The sequence below is a fragment of the Prionailurus viverrinus genome, chromosome F1 (assembly GCF_022837055.1).
Source record: "Prionailurus viverrinus isolate Anna chromosome F1, UM_Priviv_1.0, whole genome shotgun sequence".
Taxonomy (NCBI): Eukaryota; Metazoa; Chordata; class Mammalia; order Carnivora; family Felidae; genus Prionailurus; species Prionailurus viverrinus.
In genome coordinates, this window is record NC_062577.1 from 6,787,695 (window position 1) to 6,815,224 (window position 27,530).

At 36.0% G+C, this 27,530-nt stretch overlaps 1 protein-coding gene across 1 annotated transcript in view; it reads right to left on the reverse strand.

Annotated features, from left to right (window-relative positions):
• The window catches only part of FMN2 (formin 2), a 393,365-nt gene that overhangs the window by 72,985 nt on the left and 292,850 nt on the right, over positions 1–27,530 (reverse strand). The window contains exon 16 of the mRNA XM_047841608.1: positions 944–995. Coding sequence (XP_047697564.1) covers positions 944–995 — 52 coding nt within the window. The remainder of the gene's footprint in view (positions 1–943; positions 996–27,530) is intronic.

Genomic DNA, 27,530 nt, shown 5'->3' on the forward strand with positions numbered 1-27,530 from the left:
CTGACAGCTCAGAGTCTGCTCCAGATTCTGTCTCCCTCTCTCTCTCTGCCCCTCTCCTGCGCTTGCTCTCTCTCTCCCTCAAAAATAAACAAACACTAAAAAATAAAAAAAAGGATGTGATTAACATTTAAATCAGTAGACTTGGAGAAAGCAGGTTATCCTCCATAATGTGGATGGGCCTAATTCAATCAGTCAAAGGTCTTAAGAAAAGTGGCTACCCTAGTATGAAGACATTCTGGAATTCTGTCTCCAAAATGCTCTCAGACTTAAGGTTATAACATTAACTACTACCAGTAATTACCACTCTGTTATGGGCCAATTCCTTAATCTCTCTCTCTCTCTCCCTGCACACACATTTGCGCACACACGCGCGCACACACACACACACACACACACACACACACCCCTGTCTGTTTTCTGGAAAACACTGACTAATACAGAGAGAAAAGAGAAAAAGGGAAAATTGAGGCAGAGAAGCCAAGATATTTGTGAGCTACTTTTCTATGCTTACTCACTCATGATTCTGAAATCTCCATTCTGAAAGTAAAAGTTTATGCACAGGAAGTTCCCAACTTCCTACTTAGGCTCTACTTTTTAACGTGGAAACTCATTAGTTTCCTATAATCAACTCTTACCTTCTTTCTTGAAACAGGTTCCTGCTATCTTCCTTTCTCCTGTACTTCCACAGTCCTAAATCTCATTCAAAGAAAGTGCTAAGCTATTCACAATAATTTGATACTTAAAAGATTCATACAGAAACTAGAGTCCAAAAAATAAAATTCTGAAATTCAATCATATTCAGGTAAACTATTACTTTCTTTTTCTCTTATGCTTGAAAATAAAAACTGAGCTAATAATTGGTTCCTTGAGATAAAAACATACTAAGTATTTAATAAACTTATTCTGAAAAGAAATTTTTATATCAAAGGAAGTAATTTCTCACCATTTGTGAGTCTCTGTCAGTGAATTCTCCTCTGCCTCTTGGTCAATTTTAGCTGCAAATGCAAAAATAGAAAAAGAAATGAGATAAATGATAGTTACGCTATCTTAAGCAAAATACGATCCAAATAATATGAAATATATTTTAATTCATTACTAATTGTTAATTCTAATATATTCCTGAAAGTTTATTTTAAATCAATTAATATGATTAAGTAGATTACATTTAATTTTCTTTACCTATGTATCAACACATAAATATATGTAAATTAAAATTTTTTAATTCTAAGTAATTCCCTTTTTTCTAAGTTAATTTCTTTAAGTCAGTCACATTAACCTGAGAAAACAAAGCAGTGGCTAATTTCATAATCACATTAAATGTGTTTGTCACATTAATTTGTTTAAATTAGGATTTTAATGCCAATAATTACTTGAAAATAATTCTCTCAAGCAAAGGTAGAAAAACCAAGTCAAGAAACTAAATAGAAATGGTTGTGACCTTCTTGACTAGTGCTCTCCGTACCAGACCACAAATGAACAGATACACAGATTATTTCTACAGAAGTACAGGATGAAATACTAATATTTTCTATGAATGAAAGTAGGGAGGCAATAGTGTACTCATTTATTTGCTAGCATTTTTGTCTAAACACAAATGGTAGACTGACAAACCCAAAGATCAAATTTGAGAAGGTGATTATATCATTATTTGAAATTATTTGAAAAAACATAGGAACTTCATTACATAAAACATGTGTGGCAGTGACTTTTACATTTTTCGACCAGCAAGCATGATGTATTACTCTACATACATGCACATGCACACACACTGAACCTAAAGTTTAAAACATACTCTTCATGTGATGCTAATATTTTTAGACTATTCTACTAGAATAGTGCAGTTTAGTGTAGTGTAGTGTAGTTTCAAAGTGTAGTTGTCACCCACTAAGTTGATTTCATGCATCACTAATGGTTGTCACACACACTTTGAAAATCACTAAGCAACAGGACAAAAAGTTTAAAAAATCAGTTAAAAAAAAAACCCCTAGAACTAGTGAAAGAAGTTGTCTTTTGGGTCACACTTGTGACCATCTGGAGAAATGAGGAGAAAAGTGGAGGAGGGCGAGTTGATTATAAAAAATTGGAACTGTGCATGAAATCAAACCCATGGTCGCTTGAGAATTGTCAAAGTGTCTCTATCACTACTTAAAACACAATAATCCAGCTTGGGCTGGTTAATGTTTTACAACCTCAAGATAGTGTTTGTTCAAAGGTCTGTATAGTATCTTTAAAGCCATAATTCAGGGGCATGCTGCCACTCTTGGCCAAGATTGTCGAATTTAGCAGGGATCATTTGACCTGGCAGCAGAGAGCATTGTTTTCTCCTTTACATTTTTGTACTTTAGATTGTTTACATGAACTTACAGGTCAATTGTTAGCCATATTAAACAATAGAATAAATGCTCCATGATTTTACTTTGAAAAGGTTCCAACATGAATACATTGTCTTATAAAATCTGCTCTGGGCTGCCTAGCTTAAAGACGGTGTGCTTCAAGAAGCAATTCTAGAACAATATAGAGTATAAGGGAAAACAAAAAAGTAGCACAATGTGCGCCATTTTCAGAAAGGACATTCTTCCAATTGCCCTCGTATGTATATATATATTTTTTTCCTTTTTTAAAAAATACAGAGAGTAAGAGTGAGGTTGGAAGAAAATTTCTGGATTATGTTAGAAGAATCAAGTAAACTTCTTATGAAATTTAAAACATGCTGGAATGATCTGTGTTCTATTCCTGATTCTACCATTAAAATTAGCTACGTAATCTTAGGCAAATAGATTAATCTGTTGACATATATAAAATATTTAACATAGTGCCTCCAATAATTAGCAGGGACTAAATAAATGTTCTTTGAAAATGTTGGATTTTAAGCTCTTGAAATTTGAAAGGTGATACATAATTATCTTTAATTGAATACATCAAAAGCTATTTTATTAGGTTTCAACTTATATGAAGATAAAGAAAGCACATAGTTACAGCTTTTCAAAAAGTATAAGCCCCTAAATTGTGGTGAGTAGAGTGAAGTGAGTTTCATATGTTCATAATGATTCCTTTTGATGTGTACTAAAACAGTTCTTGCTTCACTGCATGAGCAAGTTTGGCTTAAAAAAAAAAAACAAAACACTCTAATTCAATGTGGCAAAAGATTGGATCTTACCAAGGGAACTAAACATAAAAACAGACCCTCCTCCCAAACCTAATAGCTGTATTACAATCATAAAACCAAATTGGAAGAGCGGAGAATACTTAAAAATGCTCTATTATCCATTATCTTTACATGATTTTGAAGCTAAGAGGATTTGTGTATTCAGAGTGTAATCAGCTTTGATAAACAGTCAAATGAGAGATCAAAGCAAGTGCATTAGAGTACACATTTCAACTCTTGATGTAGAGTCAACAATTCAGTGAACTAGACAGATTTTCCTTTGTATGGCAATCTTAGAAACAAAAACTTTCTGAAAAGTTGGGGTGTAATTCAGTTTTCTGGGAACAGTGAAACACCATTTTCCAACAAGCTGCTTGTATAAACACTCCATCAACATTTTGCTGTTGTGATTCTTTGAAACACACTTACGATGTTAACTTAGTGACACACGCAGGATTCTGTTTCTTTAGTTAATGAGTATGAAATCTACCAAAGTAAAATAAAATGTAATTAAGTTAGAGAAAATTAGGATATCTTTTAGCAACAAAATAAGAATAACACTGCCATTCATGTAGGAGGTATTCAAACTAGTCCCATCCAGGGACCGAAATCTTAAAGACTGTGTTTTTCCATCTGAGTGGAAGCTTCTGACAGGCAGTGGCCATCTGTGTTATATAAATAACTTTTCTAGTAAAAGCTGAAGGTGACATAGAAATAAGATTATTTTCTATAAACCATTTCAACATCTTATTGCTAATTATTTCATTCCCTGAGCTATATTTTCAAAAATACAAATAGTTTTTAGTTCATTTCTAATGGCACAGATGGCTTTGTGACTAGTTTTGAATGCCAGTGTTACTTTTAGCACGTTTCCTATACATTTACAAGATAGTGCCAATAAACCTTTATCAATTAAGTATGCAAATTTTTCTTGATAAGAGTTATAAAAGGTTCCAATTTTCTATTTAAAGGATGACTGAGTTTCCAATTCTTCGTTTTTAACTTTAAAAAACAATTGGTTTTGAGAGTGAAAGAGAGCGTGCATGATCTGGGAGGGGCAGACAGAAAGGGAGACACAGAATTCGAAGCAGGCTCCAGGTTCTGAGCTGTCAGCACAGAGCCCGACCCGGGGCTCAAATTCATGAACTGTGAGATCATGACCTGAGCCAAAGTCAGATGCTCAACCGACTGAGCCACTCAGGGACCCCAAATTTTCCCATTCTTTATAGCACATAGCTTATTTCTTTTTTTCATATGTCAAATGAGAATGGTGGCCTTCTAGTCATTCATGATAATGGTAACTACAGAAAAGTTTAAAAAAGCATTAAAATAGGCAAACAGGTCCATGGCTTGGTTTAGAGTGACCTTCGTATTGTCATCCAATCACCTGAGGCTCCCTGTACCTCTATTGCCAGGAAGCCTTGACCACCTTTGATGGAGGAATTGGCATGACTCCTAATGGACACCACCAACCCAGGGCACCCTTGGCCTCAGATCCCTAGGACCTGCCTCTCGCACATGGTGCATGAAAGAGTTACAGTTCCTTGGCAAGGTTCTTACCACTCAAACTCATTTTCATATCTCATCAGGGTCAGTGTTTCGGTTTAGGACCTGACATTCAGAATCAGGCAGACCTATGCATGAATTCTATACCAGCCACTAAGTTGTGTTAGATTTTAATAACCTTACTAATCACATGGGTTTAGTAACTTTTCTTTATCATTATAACAGGGTAATAATTTCCTTATTATGCATAAAATAATGCGTAAACCACCTGCTGCATAGGTAATAATTTTTCTGTCTTTCTTTTCCTCTCCACATTACCGTGACTATATATAAAAAAAAAAAAGGACTGGGATATGTTACTTTCAAATTGTAAAAACTTCTCCATTGGAGGAGCACCAAATATCTTCTTAATCCTACATAGAACCCAGATTCAGAATGAGGCTTATATATTGCTAAAATAAGAGTGCCTCCTTCTAACAATATAAAGAAGTTATGGGCCAAGACATATCACAGGAGGCTCAAACACTTTTACAAAAAAAACAGAAAATAACTCTATATTTAATATCTTTTCTTGTTTTTTATTTCTACTTAATTTGTATGTGTTGTTGTTTTCACAGGCTCCTAATACTTAGAGTATAAGCAGAGGCTAACAGTTTCTCCGTCCTTTTTGTGGAGGTACAGTAGTAAATAAAATCGCTGTATGGGGAAAACAGTACCTTTTGTGAATTTAGGGAAGAACTACAGAAATCCAAAAGATGAGATATTTTCAAAGTTTGCAATATTCCTCTAAAGCATACATGGTTTACTCTAATATACTACGGGTAACCATTCCTATCTTGATGTCTGAGTTCCACAGCCAAGAAAATGTTCTGAGACTGGATGTACTGGGAACAGAGTTTAAAGTGGGGGGAAGAAAATCAGAATGGTGAAATAAAACAATCGATCCTCTACCGATACTAGAAGGAAGAAAAAGTACAATGTGGTTTAAGAAGGAAGGCAAAATAAAAAGTGGTTTGTCCTGACACAATCTCCGGAGAATATTAGTAACTCACAGACCTAAAATCGAAACATGTAGAAACGAATGGACCTTATATGAGCTGATCAATCAGCTGTGCACTTCAGGGCCAAACTGGGTATTAGATATTCATAAAACTATTGCAACTCTTGTAGGGATGGTTTCCCCTTGCCCCCCAAATCTCAAAAGCTAGGAATTTGTAATTTGAGGCAGACAAAGCTTGTGGTTAAAACCATGTAATAAAAGAAACACTGAACTTTTTAGGAGGCAGTCTTTATTTGTTTAGTTGGTTAGTTTCACCTCCCCCCTACTTATTTATTTTAAGGCTAGGGCATAAGATTACCTTTCAGGTCCAATTCTGCCAGAGACCATTGGCATGGACATTCCTATGTCCCTAAACATGAAACTACTTAAAAAAAATGTTTCAGTGACTCTGTTTGAGCACTTTGGCATTCAGTGATCTCTTCCCCAACAGCATTAATACTTCCTCCCCAAAATCTCTGCTTCCACAAATATTTTCTGGTGTTTGTTGTCCTACTAAGTTACTATTTTGACCCAGTGATTAGTGTCTGTAGTCACTTGTCTGGCTCCAGACTCTTTTGCAATGTTAAATATTTCTGCTGAACTTGTTCCAAATGACTCTGAGTAAGCAGAGGCACGGAACGGACGCCCTTTCTGATCTGGAGCTTTCATGAGGGAATACCACATATTCCCAGGTAATTGGAGACAGAGTTGCATTTGAGTAATATCAGATGGAAGGCAACTTAGAACCCTTTCATCTGCTTGTCTAGGCTCTAAATCTTTTTGCTATTTTTCCTTTTATTTAAAGTGTTAACTAGTTTTTGTTTATAATTAGCTATGAATGTGCATTTCAGTTGCTTTTAAGTGCAGCCAGTATGGGTTATTTTTTAGACAGATGCAGTGCCTTTCTTTTGAGTCATTTAAAGTTGTCATTTAATTGTAGATATATTACTTTGGTTTTGAGATTTTTGAGACACTGATCCTTTTGACAATGAGCTGAAAGTCAAGTAAATTTAGGCAGCTTATATAGGTCAGACAGTGAATGAATATCAGAACTTCTTTCCTCGGATAGCAAAGGAAATAACGAACTCTCGATGCCTTCCTTCCTTGATGTTGCAAATTGTTCTTAGGATAATAAAACAAATGCTGTGGAATACTCCTGAGAGGAAGAAAGCAAATATCTACAGAGTATAAAGTTACAACTTGGGCTTTGCAATAATTCACAGCCAACTTTGAGTTAATACTGAGGGTTATTCCTACTTTGTGCATAAAAATACATACCATTTGTGTCCCTAGAAATATGAGTGTATAAACATAATGAATAGGTGATTGCTGTAAAAATTCAAGAAACAAACACACTATAGTAAATGATGTATAGTTCAAAAATTTGATATATGTGGCTTCTGGCCAAACCTAAAATATAAGAAAGCCGTGTGCTATTATCACCCAGTCTCATGTAGTTATTGAAGTGGTCCTTAGTGAAATTCCTTTCTAAATCTTCTTTTTAAACCCAAAGTGAAAACGACATGGGAAAGCATAATGTTCATGTATGAGTTTCACATTCTGTGAACAATACAGTATAAAAAGAGTTATTGACTTCCAACGGAAACATTGCTTATAGCACCTAATTTTAAAAATAAAATTATAGACAAAGCCAACATAGCATTCTACCTATATTCTAAGTAAATCTCTCATAAGCTTTCAGTAATCAGCATTAAAAAAAGACACATCTGGGGCAAATTCTCTTTTTTTTCTTTTTCAAGTAGCAAATACCTTGAAGAGGATGAATCAGGCATACCTTTTTACTAATTACAAGCTGAACTTAAATTAGGATCCTTCAGATAACACAAAAATTTCTATGAGCCTTTAACTAAAAATATGCAAATGCATGTCTCAAGACTGAGCTTTCCATATTAACTGCAATACCAATTAATTCTAATTTGTAAATTCAAAATACAAGACACAAAACCACTTAAACTAAAAAGGTGAAAACCAGAAAATCTTTCTTTATGTATTTTCTCTTCCTCCGAACTTTACTAGCCAACACAATGCTTAAATTATGAATTACCATAGGAAGGCTAGGGCATTCCAATCTTAGAAACAAAAGTCACATGATTTAATGTTACAATATTTCAACCAAACTTTGAGCAACAGATAACATTTTGGGTACTTTGTTAGGGGCTAATAGGTGGACAACTACTAAGAAAATGTTAGACGAGCAGAGAGACCCACTAATAATCATGCATATAAACATTACAGAGATAGTTCAATGGGAATGTTAATACAGATAATGGCATTACTATTCTAAGTATTTTTTTAAAGTTTATTTATTTGAGAGAGAGTGCACGTGAGTGGGGGAGACAGAGGTAGAGACAGAGGGGTAGAGAGAGGAAGAGACAGAATCTCAAGCAGGCTCCACACTGACAGGGGGCTTGACTCCATGAAGTGAGATCATGACCTAAGTCAAAATCAAGAGTCGGATGCTTAATCGATGGAGCACCTCTAATTCTTTGCATATAATAACCTACAATAATAAAGCCCTATAAGAAAAGCCCTACAATTATTCCCATTTTGCAAGAAGGAAATTAGTGGTTAAATAACTTGTACAACATATAAGAAATACTAAGAGAAAGAGACAGGATTCAAATGCACACGGTCTGATCCCAGAGCCACGCTGTCAATTCAGTCATGAGCAAAATTAAGTGAAACATTTACCTATTGAGAGAGATGTTCATAAGGAAAACAGAGAGGCAAAATGCTGAGCTGTGACAAATGACTGATGAACAAACATCAGTCAAATGAAAAAGTAGAGAACTAAAGAGGACACTTAAACAACAAACATCAAGCAAAAAGGTGCAAAGACATAAATGCCTCATAGTCCAGGATGTCAAGGAAGGAAGGATATAACATAGAAAAGATGGGAAATATAATGAAAAATAATTGTCCCAAAAGCTGTAGATAGAAGCAATTTCAGCCTCTTATGCTGTGATATCATAACAAATGAGGCAAAGGAGAGTTTAACCTTATTCACTTTAAATCAATGGAAAGAGATGTCTACCTCTGGACTTAACAAGAACCAACCTTACCTCCTGCTGTAATCAACCAGAAAAGTGGATAAAATATATGAAACAATAGTCTTCATATATTTGACAACTGGCAGCACGAAGCTCTCATCTATGAAAGAAGGTAGACAAACTAGCTGAACCCTGAAATCTTCCTGGATTTCTGTCTAAAGGCAATTTCCAGACTGTGGGCCCTGAAAGGAGAACCCAAATAAGCCAGCCAGTCTCCCTAAGTTGAGGAAGTACAGTTAGGAGTTTGGGGAGTCTGAAGTAGGTAAAAGCTAAGGGGCTGAGAGTCAGAGAGGAAACAGCTTTACAGAAAAGAAGGCCACAAAACTGTATTGAATCTCTTTGGTTTTTTGCTGAGTATTAGGTGGCACATGTATAGAGTGAAGCTCTATATGTCAAAGAAAGAATTCAGGAGCTATAAACTGAATAATTCCCAGAGCTCATACAGGACCTAGAGGTGTTCAAAATCTGGAGTTACAGTGGAGAACTGTTGTTGACCACCTGGGTCAGGACAGCTATTGGAGACCCCAGTGTGTGTGCAGAGGAGGTAGGGCAGGGTCACACCTTGTAGTAGGATTGAATTATCACTGGTGTGAAGGATACTCTAGACTAGCCTCAGCAAAGCATAAAAACATGCCTTAAAGGGCCAAACTGAGACACAAGTAATTTAAATTGTCCACACAAACAAAGCCAGATATTCCTTAAAATATTACACAAAATCCAGACAGTCAATGACCATAACAATGTCTAGGATATAATAAAAAATTACTAGACCAAGTATCAGAAAATGTGATCAATTACCAGAAGATAAATCAGTCAATAGAAACAGAACCAGGAATGTCAAGAGAGGAACTCGCAAATAAAACTAAAGCATTAAAATTAAAGTAGCTATTATAACTATGCTCAAATATTAAAAGAAAAACATCAACACAGGAGAAAAATGGATGTGTCAGTCTGTTCAGACTGCTGTAACAGACTGGAAGCTTAAACAACATTCATTTGTCACAGTTCTGGAGGCTGGAAGTCTGAGACCAGAGTGCCAACACAATAGGTTTCCAGTGAGAGCCTTCTTACTGGTTTACAGACAAACAAATTCTTGGTGCAGTTTCACATGGTGCAGAACAGAGAAAGAAGCAAACTCTCTCATATATTTTCCTATAAGGGCATTAGTCCTATTTATGAGGACTCTACCTTCATGAACATAATCACCTCTTAAAACCCCACCTCTTAATACCAACACATTGAGTTCCAATATATGAATTTTGGAGGACACAAAAATCTAGTATATAATAATTAAAGATACAAAAGAAAGAACCAAGTGGAACTTGTAGAGAGAAAAATAACAGTATCTGAAATGAAAAATTCAATTGAATTAAAAATGAAAATTCACTTAAAATGAAAATGACATGAGATCAGATATTTCAGAAGTGAAGAACAATGAACTTGAAATCATAACAACAGGATCTATTCCAACTGAAGCATATAGAAGAAAAGATTGAAAAAACTAACCAAGACTTAAGAACCTTGGGACAATAGTAGAGAGTATAGCATATGTGAAATGCGGATAGTGGAAGAAAAGGAGAGAGCCAGGGCCGAAAAGTAACTAAATGTGTAATGGCCAAATGTTTTACAAATCTGATAAAAACTATAAATTTCCAGATGTAAGAGGTCAGTTGACTACAAGCAATAAAAATATACATATACAAAAATGCACATTAATACCTAAATCCTAAAAATCAACAATAAACACAGAAGGTGAAAACAGCCACAAGTGGGAGAAAATACATTTTATATCAAGGAACAAAAATTAAAATTATTAAAGACTTTATGCGAGGCAGAATAATGGCTTTCCAAAGATGTTTACATTTTAATCTTCACAGTCTATGAATATGTTATGTTACATGTCAAAGGAGAATTGCAGTTGCAGATGGAATTAATGTCAATACTGAGAAAAGTCATCCTGTATTATCTAGATTGGCCCAAAGTAACCACAAAGCACTTAGAAATGAAAGAGAGAGGGAAGAAAGTCAGTGTCAAAGCGATACAGCATGAAAAAATTTTACCAGACATTCCTGACTTTAAAGATGCAAGGAAAGCCAGAGTCAAGGAATAGGGGAAACCACCAGAATTTTAAAAACACAAGGAAGGGGCGCCCGGGTGGCTCAGTCGGTTAAGTGGCCAAATTCAGCTCAGGTCATGATCTCACGGTTTATGAGCTCGAGCCCCACGTCGGGCTCTGTGCTGACAGCTTGGAGCCTGGAGCCTGCTTCGGATTCTGTGTCCCCTTCTCTCTCTGTTCCTCCCCTGCTTTCACTCTGTCTTTCTCTCAAAAATAAATAAAAATTAAAAAATTAAAAAAATATATTTTGAAAAAGACAAGGAACTAGATTCTACCTTAGAGTCTCCAGAAGGAACAAAGTTCTGCTCACACCATAATTTTAACCCAAAAGATCTGTTTGGATTTATGATCTCCAGAAACATAAATTTGTGTTGTTTTAAGTCAACAAAGTTGTGGTAATTTTTTATAGCAACTATAGGAAACTAATATAAATTTCTCATCAGAAATTATGCAAGCAGAAAACAAGAGAAAAATATCCTGATGTGTGGCAAGAAACAAACAAAAACAAAAACAAAAAATCCTATTAATTTACAATTCTATATCCACTGAAAATATTTATCAAATATGGGGAAAAATAAACAAATAAATGAAATAAACAAACAAATAAAAAAATTGTCAAGCAATCAAATACTAAAAGGTTTGGTACTGGCAGACCTACAGAATAAGAAATGTTAAAGGAAGTTATTCAGTTAGAAGGAAAATGACACCAGATGGAAATTTTGATGTATACAAATGACTGAAAAGAACTAGAAATGCTAAATATGGGGAAGAATATGAGATATTTTTTCATTTATACATTTCTTTGAAAGACAATTGACTGTTAAAAGTAAAAGTACAAACAATATATTGTTTCAGTTATGATTGATATGAAAGGAAAAATATGGCAACAACAACACAAAGAATAGGAGGGACAATGGAAATATACTGCTTAAAGCTCTGAGATTACATTTCAAATTGAATAAAATTATATGAAGGTACACTGATAAATTAAAGAGATATAATGTAAACCCTAGAAAAAACAGTAAAAAGAGAAAACAAAAAGATAAAGCTAATAAGCCAATGATAGAAATAAAATGAAATATCCAACTAATCCTTAAGAAGGCAGGGAAAGAGATAAAAAGGAAAACAACATGACAGACAAAAGACAAATATAAAGACAGTGAATGAAATGCAACCATATAGATTGTTATATTAAATGTAAGTGGCCTAAATACTTGATTAAAATGTGAGGGTTTTCAAATTGACTAGAAAACTTTTAGCTACATGCACTCTCAAAAAATCCCACCTAAAATATTAATATACACTTAAGTTAAAAGTAAAAAGAAGAAATATAAAAAGGTGCATCACATAAGCACTAATCACAATAAAGCTAATTAATCAAGCTACTCTTTAAAATTAAAGAATCCAGGGGTGCCTGGGTGGCTCAGCCAGGTAAATGTCTGACTTCGGCTCAGGTCATGATCTCGCAGTCTGTGAGTTTGAGCCCCATGTCGGGCTCTGTGCTGACAGCTCGGAGCCTGGAGCCTGCTTCAGATTCTGTGTCTCCCTCTCTCTTTGCCCCTCCCCCACTCACACTCTGTCTCTCTCTCAAAAATAAATAAATATTTTTGAAAAAATTAAAATTAAAGAGTTCAGTTAAAGACCCAAGAATTATGCCTCAGACAAGACTCCAAGAAGTCATTACCACCCTACTAGATTTGGCACATGAGGTGAAACCATTTGCCATCTGAGTTAGATGATTTCTCTCTCCTATGTATCATGGATCTATGCCTCACAAGTGTTACTCATCTTCAGAGTAGATGTAGATGATCAGAGACATCCCTTAATTCTAATGCCCCTAACAGTCCTAATTCCCAAATAATATAAAAAATATCTGTCAAGCAGAAAATTAACAGACTGACAGATTTTAAACATTAACCAGAAAGCTTTGCAATTCTTAATGGTTAAATTTATTAAGTTAGGGGTATTTCCCTTTGAATCAACATGTTGTTATTTCCTAAGTAATTACAGAAAAAGATCCTTTGGTTTTATTATATCAGAATTGCTCTAACAAAAATGAGTTTACAATTTTAAAAGTTGTAGTCAAAATTCAAAATCTAGTTGACTTTTCTTCAAGAAAACCCCAAAAAACTAGAAAGTGTTGTATCATCCACTAAGGAATGCATTTGGGGTTCTGCTATAAGAACATAACAATTGTTTAGGATTCTCACAGTGGATCCTATCCAAGTACCCAGGATCTAAGGAAGGAAAGCTGAGGTTTAATCATGAAAAATATGCAGTTAATAGTTTATGACATAATATTGAGGGCAAACGGAATATTTTAACAAAATAGTTCAGATATTTGACATATTTTAAAATATATTAGATATAATTTAAATATATTTAAATTGTAATGAGCATTCATATACCTTTTAATCATGATACTAGGCATAAATCAATCTTTTCCAGAAGACTCTAGGTTATTATGAGTTTCCCTGGTGATTATACTACAATAGAATGAAAGTAACAGGGAAAAATGGACCTCTTAGGAAGGGCATAGCAAAACAGAAGCAAGAAATTTTGAGCCTCGGATAGGGTTAAAGCAAGGAAGCTGACATGTTGAGAAAATCCACAGGACTTAGTCATGCTTAGAAAAGAGAAGCAAGGTTGGGAGGAATAATGGGAAAAGGAGGCATCTAGGAAAAGACCAGGGGCACCTGGGTGGCTCAGTTGGTAAAGCATCCAACTCTTGGTTTTGGCTCAAGTCATGATCTCATGGTTCATGCTGATAGCATGTGCCAGCACTGTGCTGCTGGCATGGTGCCTGCTTGGAATTCTCTCTCTCCCCCTCTCTCTGCCCCCCTGCATGCATGTGTCCACGAGCGTGTTCTCTCTCTCTCTCTCTCTCCCTCTCTCTCTCCCTCCCTCTCTCAAAATAAATAAACATGAAAAAACTTTTTTTAAGTAGTCTATTAAAAACAATACAATAAGGCCAATATTGCTTTTGTCCCAGAAGTTCAACATTTAGGAATATACTGTACACATAAGCAGTATGAGAAATGTACACATTCTTTATAATTTTTTTCCTTTAAAAGAAATGTTATAGGAAAGAAGGTTTGTGAATAAAGAAATGAGAAAGTCAGGGGTGTGTTTTTCCAATGGAATACTATAAACTCATTAAGAATGTACTGATACGAAATTATCTCAAAGATATTTTAATTGAAAAAATTCAAGATAACATCGAGGGGGAAGATGGCGGTGTAGGAGGACACTGGGCTCACCGCCTCCTGCTGATCACTTACTCCACCCACATCTGCCTAAATAACCCAGAAAACCACCAGAAGACTAGCAAAATGGACTCTCTGGAGCCAAGCGTAGGCAAGAGGCCCACGGAAGAGGACCCCAGCCAATACGCCAGATCCCATCGAAGCAGCACCACAAGCCTGGCAGTGTGCAAGTAGCCCAGGCAGGGACCACACCACTCCACAGTGAGTCCTGCCTCTGGGAGAGGGGAAGATAAGGTACACACCATCCTGACTGTGGCCCCAGCAGTGGGCTGGGGGCAGACATCAGGTCTGACTGCAGCCCCGCCCACCAACACAAGTTATGCCAGACAGCACAGAGGAAGAGCCCTGCAGCTCTGCACCACTCCAGGGACTATCCAAAATTACAAAACGGAAGAATTCTCCTCAAAAGAAACTCTATGAAGTAGCGAAAGCTAACAAACTGATCAAAAATGATTTAAGCAATATAACAGAAAATGAATTTAAAATAATAGTCATAAAATTAATTGCTGGGCTTGAAAAAAGAATAGAGGAGAGCAGAGAATCTATTGCTACAGAGATCAAGAGACTAAGAAACAGGAGGAGCTAAAAAATGTTATAAATGAGCTGCAAAATAAAATGGAGGTAACCACAGCTCAGATTGAAGAGGCAGAGGAGAGAATAGGTGAATTAGAAGATAAAATTATGGAAAAAGAGGAAGCTGAGAAAAAGACAGATAAAAAAATCCAGGAGTATACGGGGAGAATTAGAGAACTAAGTGACACAATTAAACACAATAATATATGCATAATTGGGATTCCAGAGGAGGAAGAGAGAGAGAAAGGTGTTGAAGGTGTACTTGAAGAAATCATAGCTGAGAACTTCCCTGATCTGGGGAAGGAAAAAGGCATTGAAATCCAAGAGGCACAGAGAACTCCCTTCAGACGTTACTTGAATCGATCTTCTGCACAACGTATCATAGTGAAACTGGCAAAATACAGGGATAAAGAGAAAATTCTGAAAGAAGCTAGGGATAAACATGCTCTAACATATAAAGGGAGACCGATAAGACTAGTGACGGATCTATCTACTGAAACTTGACAGGCCAGAAAGGAATGGCAGGAAATCTTAAATGTGATGAACAGAAAAAATATGCAGCCAAGAATCCTTTATCCAGGAAGTCTGTCATTCAGAATAGAAGGAGAGATAAAGGTCTTCCCAAACAAACAAAAACTGAAGGAATTCATCACCACTAAACCAGCCCTACAAGAGATCCTAAGGGGGATTCTGTGAGAGAAAGTACCAGAGACATCACTATAACCATGAAACCTAGAGACATCACAATAACTCTAAACCCATATTTTTCTATAACACTGAATGTAAATGGACTAAATGCTCCAACCAAAAGACATAGGGTATCAGAATGGATAAAAAAACAAGACCCATCCATTTGCTGTCTACAACCGACTCATTTTAGACCTGAGGACACCTTCATATTGAGAGTGAGGGGATGGAGAACTATTTATCATGCTACTGGATGTCAAAAGAAAGCTGGAGTAACCATACTTATATCAGACAAACTAAATTTAAATTAAAGGCTTTAACAAAAGATGAAGGGCATTATATAATAATACAGGGTCTATCCATCAGGAAGAGCTAACAATTATAAATGATTATGCGCCGAATACGGGAGCCCCCAAATATATAAAACAATTACTCACAAACACAAGCAACCTAATTGATAAGAATGTGGTAATTGCAGGGGACTTTAATACTCCACTTACAACAATGGATAGATCATCTAGACACACAGTCAATAAAGAAACAAGGGCCCTGAATGATACATTGGACTAGATGGACTTGACAGATATATTTAGAACTCTGCATCCCAAAGCAACAGAATATACTTTCTTCTTGAGTGCACATGGAACATCCTCCAAGATAGATCGTGTACTGGGTCACAAAACAGCCCTTCGTAAGTATACAAGAATTGAGATGATACCATGCATACTTTCAGACCACAATGCTATGAAGCTTCAAGTCAACCACAGGAAAAAGTCTGGAAAACCTCCAAAAGCATGGAAGTTAAAGAACACTCTACTAAATAATGAATGGGTCAACCAGGCAATTAGAGAAGAAATTAAGAAAGATATGGAAATGGGGCGCCTGGGTGGCGCAGTCGGTTAAGCGTCCGACTTCAGCCAGGTCACGATCTCGCAGTCCGTGAGTTCGAGCCCCGCGTCAGGCTCTGGGCTGATGGCTCGGAGCCTGGAGCCTGTTTCAGATTCTGTGTCTCCCTCTCTCTCTGCCCCTCCCCCGTTCATGCTCTGTCTCTCTCTGTCCCAAAAATAAATAAACGTTGAAAAAAAAATTAAAAAAAAAAAAAAGAAAGATATGGAAACAAATGAAAATGAAAATACAACTATCCAAATGCTTTGGGATGCAGTGAAGGCAGTCCTGAGAGGAAAATACATTGCAATCCAGGCCTATCTCAAGAAACAAGAAAAATCCCAAATACAAAATCTAACAGCACACCTAAAGGAAATAGAAGCAGAACAGCAAAGACACCCCAAACCCAGCAGAAGAAGAGAAATAATGAAGATCAGAGCAGAAATAAACAATATAGAATCTAAAAAAACTGTAGAGCAGATCAATGAAACCACGAGTTGGTTTTTTGAAAAAATAAACAAAATTGATAAACCTCTAGCTAGGCTTCTCAAGAAGAAAAGGGAGATGACCCAAATAGATAACATCATGAATGAAAATGGAATTATTACAACCAATCCATCAGAAATACAAGTAATTATCAGGGAATACTATGAAAAAATATATGCCAACAAACTGGACAACCAGGAAGAAATGGACAAGTTCCTAAACACCCACACACTTCTAAAACTCAAACAGGAAGAAATAGGAAATTTGAACAGACCCATAACTAGTCATGAAATTGAATCAGCTATCAAAAATCTCCCAACAAATAAGAGTCCAGGACCAGAGGGCTTCCCTGGGGAATTCTACCAGACATATAAAGCAAAGATAATACCTTTCATTCTCAAGCTGTTCCAAAAAAATAGAAAGGGAAGGAAAACTTCCAGACTCATTCTATGAAGCCAGCATTACTTTGATTCCTAAACCAGACAGAGACCCAGCAAAAAAAGAGAACTATAGGCCAATATCCCTGATGAATATGGATGCAAAAATTCTCAATAAGATACTAGCAAATCGAATTCAATGGCATATAAAAATAATTATTCACCATGATCAAGTGGGATTCATTCCTGGGATGCAGGGCTGGTTCAACATTCGCAAATCAATCAATGTGATACATCACATTAATAAAAGAAAAGATAAGAACCATATGATCCTGTCAATTGATGCAGAAAAAGCACTTGACAAAATTCAGCATCCTTTCTTAATAAAAACCCTCGAGAAAGTCGGGATAGAAGGAACATAACTTAACATCATAAAAGCCATTTATGAAAAGCCCACAGCTAATATCATCCTCAATGGGGAAAAACTGAGAGCTTTTTCCCTGAGATCAGGAACACGACAGGGATGTCCACTCTCACCGCTGTTGTTTAACATAGTGTTGGAAGTGCTAGGCAACAGCAATCAGACAACAAAAGGAAATCAAAGGCATCAAAATTGGCAAAGATGAAGTCAAGCTTTCGCTTTTTGCAGATGACATGATATTATACATGGAAAATCCGGTAGACTCCACCAAAAGTCTGCTAGAACTGATACATGAAGTCAGCAAAGTCGCAGGATACACAATCAATATACAGAAATCAGTTGCATTCTTATACACTAATAATGAAGCAACAGAAAGACAAATCAAGAAACTGATCCCATTCACAATTGCACCAAGAAGTATAAAATACCTAGGAATAAACCTAACAAAACATGTAAAAGATCTGTATGCTGAAAACTATAGAAAGCTTATGAAGGAAACTGAAGAAGATATAAAGAAATGGAAAAACATTCCATGCTCATGGATTAGAAGAATAAATATTGTTAAAATGTCTATACTACCCAAAGCTATCTACACATTCAATGCAATCCCAATCAAAATTGCACTAGCATTCTTCTCGAAGCTGGAACAAGCAATCCTAAAATTTGTATGGAACCACAAAAAACACTGAATAGCCCAAGTAATTTTGAAGAAGACCAAAGCAGGAGGCATCACAATCCCAGACTTTAGCCTCTACTACAAAGCTGTAATCATCAAGACAACATGGTATTGGCACAAAAACAGACACATAGACCAATGGAATAGAATAGAAATCCCAGAACTAGACCCACAAAAGTATGGCCAACTAATCTTTGACAAAGCAGGAAAGTATATCCATTGGAAAAAAAGACAGTCTCTTTAACAAATGGTGCTGGGAGAACTGGACAGCAACAGGCAGGATGAAACTAGAGCACTTTCTTAGACCATTCACAAAAACAAACTCAAAATGGATAAAGGACCTGAATGTGAGACAGGAAACCATCAAAACCCTAGAGAAGAAAGCAGGAAAAGACCTCTCTGACTTCAGCTGCAACAATTTCTTACTTGACACATCCCCAAAGGCAAGGAAATTAAAAGCAAAAATGAACTATTGGGACCTCATGAAGGTAAAAAGCTTCTGCACAACAAAGGAAACAATCAACAAAACTAAAAGGCAACCAACGGAATGGGAAAAGATATTTGCAAATGACATATCAGATAAAGGGCTAGTATCCAAAATCTATAAAGGGTTCACCAAACTCCACACCTGAAAAACAAATAATCCAGTGAAGAAATGGGCAGAAGACATGAATAGACAGTTCTCTAAAGAAGACATCCAGATGGCCAACAGGCACATGAAAAGATACTCAACGTCACTCCTCATCAGGGAAATGCAAATCAAAACCACACTCAGATATCACCTCACGCCAGTCAGAGTGGCCAAAATGAACAAATCAGGAGACTACAGATGCTGGAGAGGATATGGAGAAATGGGAACCCTCCTGCACTGTTGGTGGGAATGCAAATTGGTGCAGCCACTCTGGAAAACAGTGTGGAGGTTCCTCAAAAAATTAAAAATAGACCTACCCTATGACCCAGCAGTAGCACTGCTAGGAATTTCCCCAAGGGATACAGGAGTGCTGATGCATAGGGGCACTTGTATCCCCATGTTTATAGCAGCACTTTCAACAACAGCCAAATTATGGAAAGAGCCTAAATGTCCATCAACTGATGAATGGATAAAGAAATTGTGGTTTATATACACAATGGAGTACTATGTGGCAATGAGAAAGAATGAAATATGGTCTTTTGTAGCAATGTGGATGGAACTGGAGAGTGTTATGCTAAGTGAAATAAGTCATAGAGAGAAATATAGATGCCATATGGTTTCACTCTTATGTGGATCCTGAGAAACTTACCAGAAGTCCGTGGGGGAGGGGAAGAAAAAAAAAAAAAGAGGTTAGAGTGGGAGAGAGCCAAAGCATAAGAGACTCTTAAAAACTGAGAACAAACTGAGGGCTGATGGGGGGTGGGAGGGAGGGGAGGGTCGGTGATGGGTATTGAGGAGGGCAGCTTTTGGGATGAGCACTGGGTGTTGTATGGAAACCAATTTGAGAATAAATTTCATTAAAAAAAAAAAGAAAAAGAAAAAATTCAAGATAGACCTCTATTTTCAACCATACTAAGGACCAGATACCACAAAGTTTCACAACAAAGCACAAAGATACCCAATGAAAGTAAACTTGAATGCATGGCTGAATTGGCTAGAAAATAAGGAAAATTCTCTGAGGCCATAAAAGCAAACAGGAGCAAGGTTCCAAAGGGGTATAAACAGCCCCTGCATTAGGAACATCAACTTTTGCTAAACCCAGCAACTTAGAGCTGTAGTTTGAAAGGCCATACAGGGAAATATTGAACAGGACTAGAATTCTTCAAGGAGTCTAAAGAGACACTCCCTCAGTGAGGAGGAAACTGAAAAGCATTACACATCACTAAAGTAGACATTGAAGTAAAGATGTCCATCTGTCTTTGGCTCCGGATGGGAGGGAAAGCCCTCTCACATAAGAATCCATAATCCCAAATGGGCAATCACTCTGCATTGGGTCTCAATCCACAATATGTGATTCTAAAATGCACGGCAAAAATTTATTTTAAAATAGTTCTTGGTTGGTAGTGTCCCCTGATGATTAGCCAAAACAAACATAAAGAGAAATAGGAAACATAAGAGCCTGAGAGAAAAGTTAGATTAGAAACAAAGACACAAAAATTGGACCAAAGCAGAGGTGCCAACCCATTTAGGGAAGAGTCTAAGGCACCCAGACTCCTGGGAGGAATTTATTTTCAGCCCAGATTTTTTATGATTAGCAGACATGTCTCTCCAAAGTAAGTGTGATGTACACTTCTACACAGACCAGAAAAGAGTCTACAACCCAGTCTCATACCAAAGTAACTTAAAAAAATTTTTTTAAGTTTATTTATTTTTAGAGAGAGTGAGCAAGCAAGCAGGGGAGAGCCAGAGAGAGAGGGAGAGGGAGCATCCCAAGCAGGCTCTACACTGTCAGCACAGAGCCTGACATGGGTTCTGAACCCACAAACCATGAGATCATGATCTGAGGTGAATCCAAGAGTTGGACACCCTACCAACTGAGTCACTCAGGTGCTCTTCCCCCACAAAGGAACTTTCAAACAGTATACTTCAAAGAGAAGAAAAAATCATCTTAGAAGGAAGGTTTAGAAGGAAGCATGAGGGTATGGTGAGCAAAGAAAATGGTATTGGTTATAAAAAACATAAGATGATACAAAAACATTGGAAAAGAATGGCATGTAAGTATAAATGGGTGAGGTTAGAGTTTAACTCTAGGGACTGTATTATTTTAAATCTTAGATTTTGTTAAAGAACCCTGTTGAAATATCCAAGGTATATATTAAAAGAATGAAGGCACAAAATACAATTTGCAATGTAGTAGAGGGGAAATGTTGAATGAAAAGAAAACCATCAATCAGTTGGTGGTAATGTATTTACAAAGTCAGTCTCTCCATTCCTCTAACCATATGTCTTTGCAATAGGACATTTCCATGGTTTCTGTCCATATAACACTGAAGGGACAAGCCAGTGAACACAGTCAGAAAAAAGAAACTAAGAAATAAAATGGTGATTATTTGCAGTGATCTCTATGAGAAAATTGTAAAATTCACAAATTACTAATTATTGAGTTTAGCAAGTTTCTAGGATGTGACAGCTTTATACAGTAGTTATTTGAATTTTATTTATCCTCAGATAATAATAATAAATATGATTCACAAAATGTATTATAGTAAAAGATAAGGTCTTTAGGAATATACTATTAAAAAAAAACCTATGTAAAGACCTTAAGGAAAATTATAGAAATTTTTATACCAACTTTAAAGGAGGCATAAATAGGGGCGCCTGGGTGGCGCAGTCGGTTAAGCGTCCGACTTCAGCCAGGTCACGATCTCGTGGTCCGTGAGTTCGAGCCCCGCGTCAGGCTCTGGGCTGATGGCTCAGAGCCTGGAGCCTGTTTCCGATTCTGTGTCTCCCTCTCTCTCTGCCCCTCCCCTGTTCATGCTCTGTCTCTCTCTGTCCCAAAAATAAATAAAAAACATTGAAAAAAAAATTAAAAAAAAAATAAAGGAGGCATAAATAGATGCCAGTCTTTATCGTGTTCATAGATTCAATATAGTAAGATGTCAGTTCTCCCGAAACTGATGTATAGCCTATGTAATCGTGTCAAAATCCTAATAGATTTTTTTGGTGGAACTTGACAACTTGATTCCAAAATTATATTGAATAAATTAACAAGAAGAGGCATAAGTTTCCTAAAGAAAATGGGAATTTAATGTGACCACATTTTAAGTAGTATTAGAAAGCTACAGTAAATAACATAGCAACAGGTTTTGTTATGAAGAATAATATTGGAAATAGGTTAATGCAATCATATAGAGAAAACCCAGGAAAACAACACACACACACACACACACACACACACACACACACATATATATATATGGGAAAATATATATGGAATATAAATATATATATGTATGTGTGTATATATATATACACACACACATATATATGTGTGGAATATATATATATATATATATATATATATATATATGGGAAATTTGTACATGATACAATGGTACTGTATTTTAGAAAAGAGGGGATGGTATATTCATTACATGGTACTAAATGACTAAAACAACATAATATTATCTATGTAAAAAATTAAATTTGACTTTTAAAGGCCACACATAAAAATCAATTCTATACATACATAAAAATCAGATATATTAGGGTTAAATTTCAAAGTAAAACTACAACATTTTTATAGGACAATCTAAAACAGTCTTTCTATAAACTTGTAACATGGAAAGGTTTCTTAAGGCAAAAATCATATTTCATCAAGGAACAGGTTGAGAAATACCATGACATAGAAATAAAGACCTTCTGTTTATCAAGTCAGTAAAGAAAAGTGAAAAGTGAAGCTCCAAAGTTCGCAACACTTTAATACCCTAAAAATATAAAGAATCACTAATAATTCAATAAGTAAGAGACAGAGAAATAATTTACAGAAAAACAGCCAAAAGACTCAAAATGCATTTCATAGAAGAAGCAACATGAAAATATACTAACTCCTCATAAAAAATAAAATACAAATTAAAACCACAATGCGATATCACTTTAAATAATAGACTTGTCCAATGTAAGGACCACGTGCTCACAGGATTTGATACCAGAACTCTGCCAATAGGAGTGTAGATTGGAACTAATCACATTTTAAAACGATTTAGCTTTATCTAGACTGAAGACTCATTTCCCAATGACCAAGCGAATCTTTGTTCCCTTGGGTCTGTACCATAAAAAAAGGGTATTTACATACACCATGAGTCTGGAAAATAGATATTCGTATAAGCATTTTTTGTACTGGCTAAAAAAGGGAAAGAATAGGAGAAATATAGTAGTCCTACAATGGAGTCAATGTTAATGAAATATAGCCGTATGCATAAGCATGGAAGATCTCAAGAACAGCGTTCAGTGGAGAATAAAATAAGTTATAGAAGAAAATGCTTACAATTCCACTTATACAGTTCATAAGTTTGCACAACTAAATAATAAATTAGTTACAATTTGTATTCTTCGCAAAAGTATAAATAGAAAGTGTGCAAATGATAATGGAAAATTCAACATGGTGGTCATGGCTGAAGAGAACAGAGGCCTATAAGATTGAGGGAGGACAAACAGAAGAGCTGAACGTATTCATCATGTTACATTCCTTGAGGGGGTATACCTGGCTAATCATTCCATTATAATTCTTTAGACTCATTTAGGTTATAATATATACATACATATTCATAAAATCATATTCTTATTTGTGTCATATGTATATAATACATAAATGCCTTCCACATACACAGTTGATCCTCATTATTCATGAATTCTGTATTTGTGAATTTGCCTACTCACTAAAATTGATTTTAACTTCTAAATCAACATTTGTAGTACTTCGATAGTTATCTAAGGACATATGCATAACAGTGAACAGTTTGAGTCACCTGACACATACATTCCCAGCAAACGTGGAACAAGGCCAGGCTCTGGCTTATATCAGCTCTCATATTACAAATATGTGTCCTTTTCTTAGTCTATCATGACACATTTTTTTTGCATTTTTGTGGGGTTTTCTTGGAGGCAATTTATCTTTTTTAAATGGCCATCAAATATAGTGCTGCACTGCTGTCTACTGCTCGCCCCTAAGCACAAAGAGGCTGTGCTATCCCTTAGAGAAAGTACTTGTGTTAGATATGCTTGGTTCAGGCACAATTCATGGTGCTGCTGGCTGTTGGTTCAGTATTAATGACTCAACAATGTATATTAAATAAGGTGTCTTCAAACATGAAAACACATAAACTTATTAAAAATAAAGCCCATTAGGGGCGCCTGGGTGGCGCAGTCGGTTAAGCGCCCGACTTCAGCCAGGTCACGATCTCGCGGTCCGGGAGTTCGAGCCCCGCGTCGGGCTCTGGGCTGATGGCTCAGAGCCTGGAGCCTGTTTCCGATTCTGTGTCTCCCTCTCTCTCTGCCCCTCCCCCGTTCATGCTCTGTCTCTCTCTGTCCCAAAAATAAATAAACGTTGAAAAAAAAAATTAAAAAAAAAAAAATAAAGCCCATTAAAAAAAAAAAACATGAACACACACAAACAAGGTTGTATATTGACTGATTGATGAAAATGAGACCAATGTAACCAGAGCCTTGATGCAACTGAACCTTGTATTTGCTTTTAGGAGCAATGGTTCAGTGTCAATCAATTCAGTGTTGATGGCAACTTTATAGAACATACTTAATAGAAAATAATAATAAAATTTATTTTTGTGTTATATAAAAATGAATATAAAACACATACAAAATTATAATTTATACGTATGCATGCATATATGTTTCTTACATATAAGATAAGTATAAAATATACATAAGTATAAAATATTTTATAATAAAAATGAACAAGCAGGGGACAAAAGCAACCTGTAGAGGTTGTAACCACTAATTATATATAATATACAAGTTTATATGCCTATTTATGTACATACATACACATATGTATGTACAAATTACCTCTGAAAGGACAGAAATGAAACACAACATTGGTTAAAATAGAGGAAAGTAATAGTAAGAAGACTGACATTTCATTATATACCTACATTTTATAATACATGCATGCAATATTACAAATTGCTTCTTCTACTTATTCACTAAAAAATGAACAATGAAGCCAAAGTCCCATGCCAATGACAGGGAATAGAGGAGGGGCAGAGGACCTGAGGAACTTGACTGAATTGATAAATTCATCCCTTTATTCATTCATGTATGAAATAAACATTTATTTGAAGTCTGCTATGTACTGAGTGCAGAGGATACAACATGGAACACAATATGGAGATGTTTAGATGAGGCATCAGTGGGAGCATCCAACTAGAAATACGCAGGAGGCAGTTGTTAGCAAATCTCATATGGAATCAATTCCCACCACTCCTCAGCGGCTCTTTGATCATTTCTCCTCCACAGCAACAGAATGGATGACTGCGGCTGGTGGAAATCTAACCCTCAGAAAGAAGAGGTGATATAGACTATTCTCCTTTACAGAGAATCATTTCAAATTCATGCTTCTTCCATGTTAAGAGTGACAGGAGGGGTACAAGGAATAATCATTTATCAACAGGGGAAGGAGCTTTGTCTATCTGGTACAAAGCACTGCATGCATATTGCATGAATGCAGAAGTATTCTCACTTTCCAGTTCTGATACTGTGACTTTTGAGTTTAACTGCATATCCTACATACGATTTCTTCTGCATATGGTTTCCACCACCTGACATTACACAACTCACTTATCCACTACCTCTTGGAACCCCTAATGATATTTTTAATAATTTTTAAATTAAAATAAAATATAGCTAAAACTTCTTATGGAAGGTATTGGTTCTAACATGACTTTGCCATCTGTTGTGTGACTTTAGTCAAGTACTGAGTCCTCTGAGCCTTTGTTTTCTGACCAGAAAATGGAGACAATAGTGGCTTCTTAGACTGTCCTAAAGAATCATGAAACTAAATCACATAGAGAATAAAAGGGCTTCAGTTAATTCTTTAGCACAACAAAATTGGTATTAATGCTTAATATTACTATTATTATATGAATAATAAGTAAAGCATTGTGTGCTTAAAAGACAATAGTTTGTTTTTCAATTGTAAATGGTCAATGAAAGACTTCGGACATTAGATACATTTTACACTTTTATCATCGCTAAAAAAAATTCTCAGTATATTTTTGGAAAAAGAAATAAAAACACTACCAAACATACTCGCCCTGAATATGGAACGCTGCTTATAGGGCACCATGGGTACCATTTCCAGTAGAAGATACTTCTGACAGACTTTGCAGTCTTTGGGACAGTTAATGCAACTGCTTTCACCATTTCTTCATTCTCAATCATAGAATTACCAAAACTAAAGATTGTATATTGAGAGTAGAAGCTTCAACACCCTTGTAATTATAAGTATGTCATTACAAATTTATGCACCTTCACCTTCGTTCTATTCCTTCATTTCAGCCTCAACTTACTATGCTTCATTTAAGGAAGAAATGTTTGGGAAGAGAGGGGGTGGAGGTATGGAGAGTTAGGCTAATAAAAATCTCATCAGCCATTTCTGATTTATAAAATCAAAATAAGGACTTTACTTCATATAATAGCATGGAGAGAAATGACCTTTAATTTGCCATTCACCCCCCATAAAAACAGTTGAGCTTGGGTTTGAAAATTAACAGTTATCAAAATGTGCCAAATGAGTAAAAAGGCTGTGAAGGCCAACAACATAGAACTAGGCTCCTATTTCTTTCCCAGCAACCTCCCATGTACAGATACCTATAAAGGCAATCCTCTATATCTATGCATATGGTTTTCATATGCACGCTTAGTCCATAATACAACTTGGATTCAAACAGAAGGAAGAAAAATAAAAAGGAAGAAGTGTACTGAGTGCTGAGAGAAATATTAGCTTAGCATGAGCTTCCCTAGTGATCTCATTTATCTCTTCTTTCTTTCCTCTTGCTTTCTGCTACTTAAAAAAGAAGAGGCACAAAAGAAAATTAAACAAAAATGACAGATAAATGCTAGATAAGTGTCTGGTGATTACTAATTAGTTTTCTTCATAATACATCCAGAAAATAAAATCATCACATATGTTGACATAAATTAAAGATAAGCTAAATTTCAGTAACTTTGATTAAACAGTTGTCTAACACTTATGCCAGTTACCGTATCCAACATAACTTTAAAAATTGTTGCAGAGTTGTGTCCTTCTACTTCCTCACTTCTCTTGAATGTTAAAAGCTCAGGAAACTGGTTTCATCTACGCCGATCCAAGAAAAATGTTCCATCACTCCCTCCTTTCTGAAACTCTTCCTAACTCTGGCTTCCATCACAACAGCCTCTCTTCATTTTCTTTCTACCTAACTCACCACTAACTGTTGGGGCTTCCTCTGTCCATCCTATAAATGCACCCTCCTAAAGAATTTTAACCCTGAGTCTATTTTTTTTATCTTTCTAGGTGATCACATCCACCAAATAATCACCCTGTTTATGATGTCCAATCCTCCATCTGTGCTCTCTGCCATGTCCAAGGTAGATATCCACCAGCTTGATGGGAACATTCACCTGTGTGCCCACTTAGGTCATGCTATCCATCCAAAGCTTTCCCTATATTTCTATTTTCTATCCTGATTAACACCACCACTCCCCACCACACAAACCTGAAATCTGGACCCTATGCATCACCTCCATATTTATTTGGTCACCAAGTAATTTCTCATCTATGCTATTGTTATCCCTTAAATATGTCCTCTCTT